This window comes from Melanotaenia boesemani, chromosome 6, assembly GCF_017639745.1.
Source record: "Melanotaenia boesemani isolate fMelBoe1 chromosome 6, fMelBoe1.pri, whole genome shotgun sequence".
Lineage (NCBI taxonomy): Eukaryota > Metazoa > Chordata > Actinopteri > Atheriniformes > Melanotaeniidae > Melanotaenia > Melanotaenia boesemani.
This window is the reverse complement of record NC_055687.1, coordinates 31,553,353-31,568,889: the sequence shown is the minus strand read 5'-3', so window position 1 is coordinate 31,568,889 and position 15,537 is coordinate 31,553,353. Positions and strand designations below refer to the sequence as shown.

The following is a 15,537-nucleotide window of genomic DNA, read 5'->3' as shown; positions in this document are numbered from 1 at the left end:
CTTTGCATAATGAGTTAAATCCTTTTTTTCCGTTGACTATGCTTTCTGAAAGATCTCTGTATTGTGTAGAGAAGAGTGCTAGTCGCTTTTATCTGTAGAAAAAAAAAATCCTCTTGTGGCTATAGTTTGATCAATTAAACTCCTGAAAGAACCCCCTCCCTTTCATTCCTCTGCCTGAGAGGAATATAAAGTTATCAGTCTTCCCAAGCGATAGGAGGACGGAAATAAGTAGTTTGTCTATAAAAATGTCCAGGTACTTTATCAGCGTCCCAGTAGGCCCAGAGGCCCTGACACTGTTCAATGTGGCTCTCCTGTACTGCAGTTTGATGCGCTCCTTCTTTCCCCCTCCCTCTCTGCCTGTCTGCTCCGTCTCTGCCAGAGGCTCAGGACCAGCTGGGTGGGGTGTACGCTGCCGGTCCCCCGCATCTCCACGGGATTGACTGGGGCTTGAGCCCCGAGTGATGTTATTGATTTCAATCAGTGCCTGTGGAGATAGAAGCCTTGTGATGCTTTAGACTTTAAAACAGTGGTTAGCTGCATTGCTTGTTGTTTGGGGTGGTGGGGAATGCTGCAGGAGGAGGCATTTTGCTTTTGACCAGAAATCAGATAAAGATACAAACTGAATTAGAGGGTGATATCTTCATCTCCTGGTTTGGAGTTTAACTGTATTTTAGTAGGTGTGCTTGGATGTAAGAAGACATCAAAAACTTTCTGGATGGCATGCCAGGTTTGTAGCAGGGAGTGAAAAAGCAACATGCACTGAAGTAAAAAAAAAATGTTGAATTTCTTCATATGAGGAAGGACCACAGTTGTTGCTTATAGATAAGATTTAGAGAACTGCTCTTAATATCATTTTTTTTTTAAGAATTTGTGCTTAGCACATATGACAATACTACACATGTCCATCCAACTTTGCGATGGGACAAATCAAAACATTGCTAATTCTTACTTTTTGGCTTCTGACATCCCTGAGAAAGAACAAAAAAACAAATAGTTTCCACATCTGACTGTTTTTGATGATTATATGAATTAAAAAAAGACTTCATTTGCTTCATCTTTGGGTTCTTGTAACAGTCCATTGTGCGCTCTACTACCAGAAGTCATTTTTGTTCCATCATTGTTCACAGGAAAGTAGAACCATAAAGACAGACCGATAAAGTTCCTGTTTTGCTTAAAGAGGGAAGTTGGTTCACAAATTGTGAGCACTGCAGTTTTTCAGCTCTATGAAGCATTTGCATCAAGGCCAGGAGATTAAACGTGTGGGTTGGGAACTGGAGAGTGTGTGTTGTCTCGCTTAGGGGTCCCCACCCCTCGATACCAGAGATCCAGCTTTTCATCGCACAGGGTGAAAGATTTCTGCTGGACGTTTCGGTCTGTGTGGCTACAGGTGGGTGGTTCGCATGCTGGAGGTGGCAGCCACAGCGGATTTCATGCAAAAGTACAGAGGAGGTGGCTGTGGGCAAATTGTTTCACAATTGCCAATGTTCACTGCTCTGCTGAATCCCACACTATATTAACTCATTTGTCCACTTAGATGGCCACTTTAATGCGGTATGGTAATGGTAGGTGTTTGCATTATTCTCTTACAGGTTAAAGTAATCTTGGTGTTTATATTATGACTAGAGTCAATGAAGTGGGGGGGATATTTCTCTTTTAGGGGTGTTTGGTACAGCTGCATGTCAGTTTGTGTCTAATGACATGCATTATTTTATTTTTTTTATAAATGTGTGTCCTTTAAAGCAGTTTTTCATGCAGCAATTGTTAGCTCTGCTTCTCAGATGTTTTTTTTTTCTGTCTGGAATATAAAATCTTTTTTATTGTTAAACAAAATAAAAAAAAATAGATATGAATTTGTGTATGTTTGCTAACATTTATTTGTATACAAATCAGTTATTTGCGCAGATAAACAGCAGTAATAATTAGATCTATACTATTTATGTGTTTTATGAAACACTGTCTCACTTTCTTCTTAAAATGTCATAAAGTAAAGCAGCACCTCTGTCAGCTCTGACAATATATCCTAAACAGGAATAATTTACATCAATAAATTCATTTGTTAAACACCATTTTCACTTCTTGTTAAAGGCTTTATGTTCAGTACATTTGTGCTGGTGTGTGGCTGCCTGCTGCAGAGGAAACTGGTGACCACAGAGGGGCATCGTGGGACCAACCGCCATGTCTTCTATGCCGTTCACATGGACGGAGGCACAAGAGCAGCTGAAGATCTGGCCGCGCAGCATGGGCTGGAGTTCATACAGCGGGTCAGTGCATGTTTAAAACTACTATTACTGCCTCCATTTATACTCCCGCAGTTGCAAAATCCTTTCAGTGAGGGCTTTGTTTTTCCTTTCAAGAGCTGCCAAAAGAGCTGACTTCTATTTCCTACTTGAAGGAAATCTGACTTTCATCAAATTACAGCAGCATTTCTGAATATTTCATATCTGATCAAAGACGCTCGGAGAACGGCGTCCTCAAAGAGTAACACAGACTCCCACACATGAGAAAACGCATGTAGCGCTCCCAGGAAGGACAAACAAACACAAACACACCTATATATATATATATATATATATATATATATATATATATATATATATATATATATATATATATATATATTTCAACTTATCTGCCCTCTGAGAAGTTCTAAGTGTTATTTGCTCCAACTCCATCCCTGACATCTGAGTCTTTAACCATTTACCTTAGTTTTAATCTGTCACGCCGAAATCTTTTCACAAGACTAGATGTGGTTTATCCACATCGATACTCTAAAGGTTACTTTTGCTGTTGATTGGAAAGTGTGTCAGCTCCCCTTTAAAAAGTGTTCTTAGTTTCAGTAAAGATAAATAAATATAAGGGCGTGAAGCTGGTGTTGGTTAGGTGGAGTAAAAGAGATTCCTCTGTAAACGAAAGCTCAAAGAAGGAGTTGAGGAGAACGGGAGATTTTAAAATGAACTTTGTCTGATTCACTTGAATGAGAATCATCTTGAGAAATTTAAAAGAAAAGAGACAACATGATTTTCCGCCCTTTTCTTCTGTGCTCTCTTATATTCAGAAATTCACAAAGGAGTCATTTATTTATTGTATTCCTTTTAAATGAAAAGTACTACAATTACAGATGGTAAAATAACAAGACGCCTGATGTAAAAACAGTGATTGGACTCCATAAAACAGATCAGTTAAGCTTCAAATGGTTTTCATAAATTTTAAAAACCTGAATTCTTAGATTTTATCTTTTTTTTTGTACTGATCCTCCATGTAAATGACTTTTAAGTGGATTTAATGCAGGTTAGAAATCAGAAAAATCTTAAATCACATATTTTAGTTAATTAATTAGTTGGTTAATTAGACTTTATGCTTTCAGGATATAAAGCACATTGTTGTTTATGCAGTCCTCCGATCACTTTTAGATCTGAGCTATTGATATGTGGCACTGGTAGGTGTGTGTGCATTTTGACAGCATTGATGAGTTATTGGGAGGGTCTGCTGGCCTGATACGAGGCTGTGTGCAGCCTTTTCTCTGGGGAGAGGGGACGTAAGCTCATTGCAACCTTGGCCTGCTGCCTCCGCTGTTGCCGCCTGGATCATGAAAAAAACATGTCTTTGACCTTTTATGAGGAGTGTATTGGACAGTCTACCCCGTCTCTGTCTTCCTCTCTTTCTCTCTCTCTCTCTCTCTCTTGTTGTCTCTTAGGTATGACCACAAATGCTTTTTCCACTGTTTTCTCCTACTTGACTTCCCTTTGTCCAGTTATTGTAATAACTAGAACAGCGGGGAGAGTCTTTTCCAATTTTCATAAACTGCACAGTATTTCTGCTTTAAGTTCATATTCTGCTTATCGATATGTTCAGCAACAATGTAGGATTTCATACATGAATGATAGGATGGGGTGGTGTAATCCTCTACTAGCCCATTGTCAAGGATTTGCATTTTACACTAAGTGTGTGTCTGTGTTGTGCTAAGGTGTCCACCCTGGTAATATCATACCCATAGATGAGCCTCACAGCCCCCATTTTCATGATCCCCCAGGTCCAATCTGCTGACTGGCTTCTCTTACCTGCCTGTCGCCAGAGGCTGAAGCTAAATGTCACTGACACTAAATCGCCTTTGTGAAGTCAAACCCATTTTAATTGTGTCACGTGCGATTTGTGCCTTGCATGCTGCAAATATTGTCCATCAAGAAGATACAGAGGCTGCACACTTTGCTGTGATGTATTCTGTAGTTTTGAAAACACTGAAGTGGAATGAAAAGCCTGACAAGCCTGATGCCAGCTTGAGAGGATTGTGATGTCTGCTGGCATTCCTGTGCTAATGCCGCATGAGAGGAATGGGAATCAAATGTCTCCATGCTGGCACTCAACATATTGTTGGTCTCTTTGATTTAGTGTAAAGCATCCAGGAAAATGTCACTGCGTGCCTCCATTGTGCAGACTTGACATATCCATTTTGTTACTGTAAAATACAGAGAAAAAAAAAATGAAGCAAAATACCTGAATTGATGTTTCATGCCACACGGACAGATTTACTATGTCGCTTTGCTGCTGTGTTTTTTGTAGGTGCCTCTTTCTTGTTGATCTTTGTCATTTTAATGGAAATTTTTAAGAAGGGCTTCTAGTTTGTCCTTTAAATTAAATAGTAAATAAACTCATTTCTGATATGATTAAATCCAGTAAAATGTAGTAAAATAGTGTCATCGTGTTGGTGAGCTGCAGACTATGACAGGTGCAGGGTTTCACATACAAAAAAAACCCTGATCATGATCTAAACTGGAGGATTTTCTATTTCGCTTTGTGTCAGCACAGAACAACAGCAGAGCGACTTGATATTAGGTACTTATAAAGCTCGCAGGCATTCACACAATGCAGCCGACCCAGTTTTAAGTTGCATCACACGAAGCCGCATTGTTTACAGGTATTATTTCTTGCTTAGTTAAGAGTTTGCAAATCCGATTAAAGGCAGATTAGGTCTATGTTTTTCTTTGCTTTTATTTCAGATGAAATCACTGTTTCATGAGAATTAAGTTCTCGTGTGTGTGTGTGTGTGCGTGTGTGTGTGTGAGAGAGAGACAGAGAGAGAGAGAGATCTTTGTCTTAACCTCTGACTTCAGGAAGTCCCTGGTCTCCAACCAATGGTGAAAGGCCTCCCCTTCTCTCCAGTGAGGTGGAATACTGCTGGCGGATTACCATAACATTACCATATCATTAGCATGACATTACTGCAGCACAGCTTGGCTCACTGTCTGCGGACGTGCTATCAGCTCATCGAGAGATTCAAACCTCAATCCGCTCCATGCTTCCACCCTCCCCTCTCCTCCCTTCCTATCCCCTCCCCTCCCCTCCCCGCCTCCGTACACTTGAGGTGTGTATTCCATCTGAGTAAAGAAGATGTAATTGAGGTAGAGCACTGGATTTACCAGCTAAATGAAATCACCGAAACGCTTCACGATCAGCCAGGGCTGCTGTCGTACACACTCGGAGGGCCCCTTTTTGAAACCTTGTAGCTTTGCACCTGATTCAGAATTTTTAATGGAGCCTCAGTCAGATGCTAAGCTATGTCAAGCCTTCCTCTGGCTGGATTACTTCAGGCTGTTACATTATGACCAGGTGTGGGTGTGTATTTGTGTGTGTGTGAGCATGTGTTGGGCAAAAGAAAAAAAGGCTGACCTGCCACCATCTTCTCTTTTGCCCCTTCTTCGTTTATTTCTGTACTGTAGGGCAGTCAGGGCTGCCAAAAGGGACACCAATCCTCTAATGGTCGGGATCCAGGGCCCATTCCATTAGTCAGGGGGCCCAGAGTTCATCGCTGCTCCTCAGTGCGAGGAGGGCGAAGGAAGCGAAATGGAAGCAGGTGTTGGCCGGGGGCAAGACAGAGGGCAACGCTGCACCAGCTGCATGCTGGGAAATGCAGCACTTTTTTTTCCCCCTCCCTCATCTCCACTTCTCCTCTGCCTGTTTCCATTTCCTCATGCAAGCAAAGACACACACCTTGTGCACACAGCTTGCACAGCGCACACTCACACACACACACAACTGCCTCCCTATCACCTGCTTTTGTCCCCAATTTCATTCATTCCAGTAAGCTTTTCTCCATTTTCCTTATCTCTTTCTTTCTCTCTTTCAGCCTCAAATGCTCATTCATTCACTCATTCACTCACATATCTCCATCTCTTTCATTTTTCCTCTCCCACCCTTTACTTACTAACCCAGCCCACCCCCCCGACCCACCTCTTGCATCCCCTCGCTCTGTCTTTGCATGTACCTCACTTTCATCCGTAAATGGAGAGAGAGGACTTGATTGTGGAATATGTGGGGAAGATGTGGTTTCCTTCCCAGGTGGTAAACTCTGGTGGGACGTGAAGGTAGAGAGGAAGAAGTAGAGAAGGGTGGTGGGGGTGGGGGGCAGAAATTATACTACCTCTCCCTCTCTCTCTGTGGGCTTAGATGATGTATGGCTGCAAAGGCCACATGTTGGCCGTGTGATGGATTAAAGCACTTTGTAGGAAAATTACTGAGAGCGCCTCAGCACATCCGAGTCTAGCCCTTAATAAAACTCTCTTCAATATTGAAATGGAGAGAGAGGGGGGAATGCAGAGAGATAAAGAAGATAAAGGACAATGGTGGACAAGAGAAGGGACCAGCTTTAAGTGCACAAACACACTTGGACACAATGAGTTTTTATTTAATCTTTAAAAAATTGCAAAATGACTTAAAATCACATGTCACTTTTCTGTACCATAGTTTTGCTTTGAATTGGTTCATTAAAGTAGTCCAGATAATCGGTTTAGTGTTTAGTGTCGGCCAATCCTCAACAAATGAACTTGGTCCTCATCATGTTTTGTTACAAATTAAACTAATTTGACCAAATTGCAAAAAAAAAAAAAAAAAAACAGAACTGAATACATTTTTCATTAAAACTTGACTAAATCTTCAGTAAAAACCCTTAGATTGCTATATTTCCCAGCAAATGATGGACGCTAAAACCCCCTCACACCCCTCCCATTTCCATCATTACATTTCCTGCCAATACTGTAACCAACAAGGCTTAACTACTCACCCCCATTTAGCCCTTAGCACACCCCTCCACAGCCCAGCCCCCTTTCCCTTCTCTGTTTTCTGCTTATCCATACTCGAGCCTGTGGAGTCTGCAGCCCCTGTAGGGCTGTTAGTGAACACACCAGCTGCTGTTTTCTCCATAGGGTGGACTGCCTCATGCAGCTCTCACACACTGCCTCAATGACTCTTGATGTCTGTGTTTGTTTTTGTTTATCCTTCATGCCTTTTCCATCCATCCCTCCCTCCATGCGTGGTTTTCTGTTTGTCCATCGGAGGCCGTCAGCAGCAGCTTGCAGCGCCTGTGTGTGCTTCATTGACAAAGCCCAAAACAAGTTTAAATAAAAAGTTATTTAAGACGGACAGAAAAACTAGTCATATGATAGTTGCTAATTAACACCTATGCTTCAGTAGTCTGCTACTTTTACTCCTTTTACATGTTGTTTTTGTCTCCATCGCAAAATGCTCCTCTGACTTTGTGTCTGTGCTGGGCAGGTGCACAGTTTTGAGTTTATCACAGCTTCTTGCAGAAAACACTGGTATGCTGCTAGCAATGTGAGTCATGCAACTGAACCAAAGCAGTCAAGCTGTAGGATCTAAAATCAAATAAATGTGCTTTAAGAGGCTCTGTTGAGCTGAGGGAACTGGCACACTGGAGTCTTATAGTGTAAACGATGCTGCTTTAGTCATTTAACCATTTGATTGTTTGAAAATATTGACAATAGCTTTACTCTTGTATGTCATTCTCATGATGATGGATAAAAAACAAACACAAAAAAAACACAGTTTGATTTAGATATGCATCTGCATTATACACATATCTGCTCTTTTGCTGCTGTTGTGACTGAAACTTGTTGTGAGCATCATTCCCCAGCTCAGACTAACTCTTCTAAATCTGGTCATGTTTGGCTGTAGATTGATGCACATGAAAACAGATGAAAGCCAAAATCGAGGTGTTAAATTGCATTTGGAAAATAGAACCAAGTGGTAACTAAACCTTTCACCATCAACAATTTATTTTCAATTGTTTGAGATGTTACTGGTCATGTCTGCATAATCGTCTTCGTTCACTTGTGTGTAAACATCAGGGTGAAACTAACAGGACTGGCCTATTTATATAGTAATTATTTTTATTATAATAAATCAACTAAAATTTTATAGTGGTGACCGCCCTGTGGGTGATGTCACGGTGGCTACTTTAACTTCTTGTCCACAGTGTGTACCACAACCTTAGTGCATCAATGCTACGTACAGTGTTGTATGATAATTTAGTTTAGTTTCAGTTTAGTTTATTAAGATCCTCATTAGCTGCCACAGAAAGCTGCAGCTATTCTTGGTCTGAAGCTTGAAGAGAAAAAGCAGGCTTAACTTGGTCAAACAAACTGATTAATAACTGCTCCAGTATCCAAGCAAAAACTTGAAGTGAAGAGAAATCACTGCTTTATTGGGAAACCAGATATGTTATTAAACTCCTGTAAAAATCAATTATTATATTGCATTATATACAATTGAAAAGCCTGATTAGCCACCTTTACATTGAGGTATAACTTGTATGGCTTATGCTTTGGTAGAATGAACAACACAACTAAACGTGTGGGCAGGGCTGGGCGATTTGGCCTAAAAATAAAATCTCAGATTTTTTTCAAACCAAATCGGATTTCTGATTATAATCATGTTTCCTTTTCTTTCTTAAAAACATATTAAACTAAAAAAAACAATATTATACTTAAAGCATTTGCATGCAAAATGTGGTTTTTATTTATATGAATGAATGACAGCAAAAAGAATAAATAACACTTTTTCACTGTATAAACGGTTTCATATCTTACATAGAGATATGCAACATAACTACATCCTTGATCTCTTTCCGTCTGGATCTTTATCATACGGGATCCACTGCGGAAATAATTCCCTGATGTTGCTTGTCCCTTAACGAGAGTTTGTGGGCTGACGTTGTCTTCCTCATCTCAAAGAGAGCAGCATTTCTCACTGCAGTTATATGCACAGCTAAATTCCAGGTGTGAGTGACATCTGCAAGTGCTTTCAAACAAACACCGTTCTGTACGGAGGGATGGCTGAGTCCCCTGCTAACTATGAAAGCCCAAGGATAGCTGTTGCAATGATTATTAAAGAGGGAAAAAAATCTTATTTTTATAAATATAAATCATCACAAACGGAAATTTTGATTTATAAATTTTATTGATTAATCGCCCAGCCCTAGGTGTGGCTAATGACCCATAAAATGTGCCAAAATCCACGGCAGTATTCTGTTGGTAGTATCCACTCTTGTTTTGAACTTTAAGTTGCAAAAGTATGCCTACATCACAAGCTCATAACTGCGATGAAGGGCAGAAAATGGGCTGCTCAGTGAAGTAGGTTTATTGAGTTTGTCTTTACTGAGTAACTTAGAGTGATGCCGGACAGTTGTTGTGTATTCCACTGTTCCAATCAAATTTAATTCATTAATTGAATTTGATTAATCAAACAAATTCATACAATTGAATGAATCAGATAGATAGCATATTTGTCCATTTAAATGTAGCTAATGTTCGCTAATTTGTTCAGCTGTAGAGTTAGTGCATTTATAAGCAGGTCAGTGATGTTTCCACTGAAATGCAGTAAACATGGTGGGTGCCGGTGTATACCTGCGATCGACTTATGCTGACTCCCACTCTGTCTCTCCACTTCCTCTTAATGTCCACAGATAATAGTTCACGTCTTTGGTGTCATCAGACAGACATCTGAAGTGGAAGTATGTCTCTGCTGTATACTTAGTACCAGAGCATCACCTTCTAGTTTGTCCAGACAATCACACAAATCCAGGCTGCTCGCTGGTGTTTCTTCAAAGTTTTGCCTGTTTGCATACCTTCTCACCTAGAGGATCTGTCAAATATACAACAACTGTCTGAAATCTTGATAACTTGATATTTTTATTGTAAAAATGTGAAACGTATCACGTTATAACGTGATAGGTTTATTGTAAAAACGTAATAAGTTTATTGTAAAAACACAAAACATATCACATTATAACGTGATAGTATTTTAGAAAAATTTTAAACGTATCACGTTAACGTGATAAGTTTATTGTAAAAATGTGAAATGTATCACATTATAACGTGACATGTTTATTGTAAAAACACAAAATGTATCACGTTATAGCGTTATAAGTTTATTGTAAAAACACAAAACATATCACATTATAACGTGACAAGTTTATTGTAAAAACACAAAATGTATCACGTTATAACGTTCTAAGTTTATTGTAAAAATATGAAATGTATCACGTTATAAAGTGATAAATTTATTGTAAAAACACAAAACGTATCAGATTATAACGTGATAAGTTTATAATAAAAAACACAAAACGTATCACGTTAATGTGATAAGTTTATTGTAAAAATATGAAACTTATTATTTTATAATGTGATAAGTTTATTGTAAAAACGTGAAACGTATCACATTATAATGTGACAAGTTTATTGTAAAAACGTAATAAGTTTATTGAAAAAGTATTAAATGTATCACGTTATAAAGTGATAAATTTATTGTAAAAACACAAAATGTATCTCATTGTAACGTGATACGTTGTAAAAACGTGAAACGTATCACTTTATAACTTGATAAGTTTATAATAAAAACACAAAATGTATCACTTAACATGATAAGTTTATTGTAAAAACATGAAATGTATTGCATTATAACTTGATAGTATTTTAGAAAAATTTTAAACGTATCATGTTAATGTGATAAGTTTATTGTAAAAACATGAAAATTATTATTTTATAACGTGATAAGTTTATTGTAAAAACATGAAACGTATTGCATTATAACTTGATAGTATTTTAGAAAAATTTTAAACGTATCACGTTAATGTGATAAGTTTATTGTAAAAACACAAAATGTATGACGTTATAACATGATAAGTTTATTGTAAAAACTTGAAAATTATTATTTTATAACGTGATAAGTTTATTGTAAAAACATGAAACGTATCACATTATAATGTGACAAGTTTATTGTAAAAACGTAATAAGTTTATTAAAAAAGTATTAAATGTATCACGTTATAAAGTGATAAATTTATTGTAAAAACACAAAATGTATCTCATTATAACGTGATACGTTGTAAAAACGTGAAACGTATCACTTTATAATGTGATAAGTTTATAATAAAAACACAAAATGTATCACATAACATAAGTTTATTGTAAAAACATGAAATGTATTGCATTATAACTTGATAGTATTTTAGAAAAATTTTAAACGTATCATGTTAATGTGATAAGTTTATTGTAAAAACATGAAAATTATTATTTTATAGCGTGATAAGTTTATTGTAAAAACAGGAAACGTATTGCATTATAACTTGATAGTATTTTAGAAAAATTTTAAACGTATCATGTTAATGTGATAAGTTTATTGTAAAAACATGAAACGTATTGCATTATAACTTGATAGTATTTTAGAAAAATTTTAAACTTATCACGTTAATATGATAAGTTTATTGTAAAAACACAAAATGTATCACGTTATAACGTGATAAGTTTATTGTAAAAACATGAAACTTATTATTTTATAACGTGATAGTATTTTAGAAATATTTTAAACGTATCGCGTTAACGTGATAAGTTTATTGTAAAAACGTGAAACGTATCACATTATAACGTGACAAGTTTATTGTATAAACATGAAACTTAATATGTTATAACGTGATAAGTTTATTGTGAAAACGTGAAACGTATCATGTTATAACGTGATACTTTTATTGTAACAATGTGAAACATATCACGTTAACGTGATAAGGTTATTGTTAAAACACAAAACATATTTCATTTTAACGTGATAAGTTTATTGTAAAAACACAAAACATATTACGCTATAACGTGATAAGTTTGTGAAAACACAAAACTTATCACGTTATAATGTGATAAGTTTATTGTAAAAACGTATCCCATAACGTGATAAGTTTATTGTAAAAACACAAAACATATTTCATTTTAACGTGATAAGTTTATTGTAAAAACACAAAACATATTACGCTATAACGTGATAAGTTTGTGAAAACACAAAACTTATCACGTTATAATGTGATAAGTTTATTGTAAAAACATGGACCATATTTGTCCTTGTAAACTCTGTGCTACGCTCAGAGATATGCCTAATTTTCCAAATGGGATTAAGTTGCACTTCATCGGAGAGACTTGGTGAAGCTTGGAGGACACTGTGATATTGTTGACGTTTAAAGCAGACAGGACTACGTCTTTTTGTCTGCAACTTATTTTTCCCAGTCCCAGCCGTGCATGTAGCCTTTGTAATTTTCAATTTTATTTTCAGAAGACCATCATAGGTGTTATCACTGGTACGTATTGTTAACTAAAAGCAGCGCACACACTCTATGGCAATTCACACACACGCACGCACTGTCTGAGTGTATGCAGGCAGGTGACGTACCGTGTTGCTCATAACTGTCTCACATTTCTGTGTCTACAACAATAAACCAGAGTAGAAAAATTAATCATTTACAAAAATCACCGAAATGTTTCTGCTTGATGAGTATATTTTCCATCAAATGTATTTTGCTCCACTATGGGTCACAACATCTGCGTACAGTACAGGCTACTTTAATTCATGTTCCTACAATAAAATTTTTCACGTTATAACTTGATACATTTCACATTTTTACAATAAAACCATCACGTTACGATTTTTTTTGTGTGTGTGTGACAGTTAAATAAATTGTTGGATAGTTAAAACATTTTATTTATAGACTTACAGTTACAAGTTATAATTTAAACGTATGAGTGTTATGCATTTTTAAGTTGCTATATTTTGTAGCATATTTGTAATATCTTGTATTTCTGTTTCTTGGCACAAGAATAAATGTATATTTTTGAAGAGTAGTTTGATGCTATTTGATTATTCTCGACCGTATTTCCTTTATAGTTTTGGAACTTATTTTGAGTTTCAATTTCTTGTAAAGCTACTTTGATGGACTATAGTGGAAATTAGTGCAGGGAGCAAAGAAGTTCTGTTAGATGGGGTCATAAAGGTGCATCATTATTATTTATTGTCATTTAATATTAACCTTTATTTATACAGACAGTTCCACTGAGACACACAATCTCATTTATAAGAGAGAGCTGTTTACCTAACCTAACATGCATGTCTTTGGATGCCACCTTCTGCCTAATACATTGTTGACATTGCTGGTTGAACATAGAAAAATCTGTAAACAAAATATAGAATATGGACTAATACAGAACAATGCTAGAATTACTATCTTTAGTTTTAATAACATTATTTAACATGGTGAAGGCTCAACCCAGTTGTCATTTTATTAAAGATTTACAGCAGAGAATTTTATATGTTTTGTTTGCATGCGAACCTGTACTTCTTTTTAAACTATGATTCATACATGCACACATAAATTTATAATATAATTAATGCATGGAAAATCTTTTTTAAGGGCAAGACAAACAGAAAAACGACAGATTTATGTCTTCCCGTGTGTTGGTGATGAGCTTAGATTTTGTTATAGTGCCCTGAAACTGGAAACAGAAATAATCTCATTTTCCTGCTGCAGATCACAGGCTGAAATGTTCCTGTGGTGTCTATATGACAGTGTATAAAATTTTCAGCAGATCACTGCAGAGGTTCAGTTAGGCTTAAAGTAAGCTTCCTGTGTGGGTGTTGGATTGGATGATCAAGTCATTTTTTTCTTTACGGTTTTAGCTTACGGGTATTTTACTGATATATTCCGTCTCTGTGGCCATATATTATTGGAAGTTTAATCAGTTGGTAATTGTAGTTTCTTATATCTATAAAGAAAAGAAAATTGTAGGTGAAAAAAAATTATTTCACGTGACATTAAATGTATAGTCTTCTAAGAATAACCATCTATCAATGGCCTTGTCTTTCATTCCCAGAATCAACACAAGCTCAGGTATTATTATTCTTTGAGGGCTTTATAGTCCACTTCATAGAGCCGCGGTGCTGTCAAGCTAATGTCTGCGTCAGAGAGATTCAGTACATTGAAGGAAAACTTGAGAAGAGCTTGTTGAATAGCCCTGCCTGTCAGCGTATACCTTTGTCTAGAGCCTGAAGATCTGGCTGAATGGTGAAGCTGTCCTCAGGGCACGAAGAAGGCAAAATGTTAATGTGATGATTTCTGACAACGATTCGACCTTCCTATGACACTTTACAAAAATCACCAAGAGTTGAATTAAATCATGTTTGTCAGAGTTTGGATTATTGCAGTTTGGCCATTAACAAACATTTAAATAGTAGTAGCTTGTAATTTAAGACAATAACTTAAAGTCTAGAAACAGACTTATCTTTGTTTTTTTAAGAAACAAAAGGAAAAAAAAAAAAAACTAAACACCCGTTTTACTCAACTGTATTAGTCTGTCATTCATTGTTGTGCATCTAGCTAAAAATTAGAAAGTATCTACAAAACCTATAACCCTCACAACAGCTTTTCTTCTAATTTTCAACCCTTCATCTGATGCTTTAAAACCCCATCCTGCCCTTCATTAAGAAAAGAAAACATATGACAGATTTATGTGACATATAAAGTCACCGGCCACTTTATCAGGTCCACCTTGCTAGTACCAGGTCGGAGCCCTTTTGCCTTCTGAACTGTCTTAATTCTTGGTGTCATAGATCTAACAAGGTGTTGGAAACCTTCCTCAGAGGTTTTGCTCCATATTGACATGACAGCATCACACAGTTGCTGCAGGTCTGTTGGATTGAGATCTGGTGGCTGTGGAGGCCGTTGGAGTCCAGTGAACTCATCGTCATGTTCTAGAAAGCAGGTGGAGATGATCTGAGCTTTGTGACATGGTGCATTATCCTGTTGGAAGTAGCATCAGAAGATGCTACACTGTGGTCATGAAGGGATGGACATGGTCAGCAATAATGCTCAGGTAGGTTGTGGTGGTTAAACCAGGCCATGTTGGTACTAAGAGGCCTAAAGTATCCCAAGAAATTATCCCTCTCATCATTACACCTCACCAGCACCAAAAGTCTGAACTGTTGATACAAGGCAGAATGGATTCTAGAAAATCTTGGAAATACACTTAGACCAGCATGCGAAGAGCGAAGTGTGCTTGTGGAATGATGGAGAACAAATAAGGTCTTTTAGATTGGCCGGAACCTGGCCTTTGAGGGCTTTGTGTGAGATTAAAAGGATTTCATAATCCAGTTTGGAGAGGCCAAAACTGGAAACCTTTGAAACACCTAAAGGGATCTCCAGGGAATAGCAACAAAAACTAAAAAAAGTAAAAATGACAAACATAATTTTAAGGGTCGCATATGCTAAATTCCCCCCAATAATTGGTCCAGTTAAAGTTCTGAAAAAGAATCACAGGTGACATTGTGGTATTTTCCTGCCTTCTGCTAATTATGTGCTGCCAAGGTGTCACTGTGACCCCACACAGAAACGTAAAATGGTGAAAGGAATGGAGTAAAAGCAGTCTTGCAACTAAAT

General features: G+C 37.1%; 1 protein-coding gene across 1 annotated transcript in view; it reads left to right on the top strand.

The window, feature by feature from the left end:
• The first annotated feature begins 1,264 nt into the window (after positions 1-1,264).
• Positions 1,265-15,537, top strand: part of LOC121641066 (proprotein convertase subtilisin/kexin type 4-like) — a 214,339-nt gene continuing 200,066 nt past the window's right edge. Inside the window, exons 1-2 of the mRNA XM_041986940.1 lie at positions 1,265-1,387; positions 2,086-2,261. Of these exons, the coding sequence (XP_041842874.1) occupies positions 2,091-2,261 (171 nt within the window). The 5' untranslated portion in view covers positions 1,265-1,387; positions 2,086-2,090. The remainder of the gene's footprint in view (positions 1,388-2,085; positions 2,262-15,537) is intronic.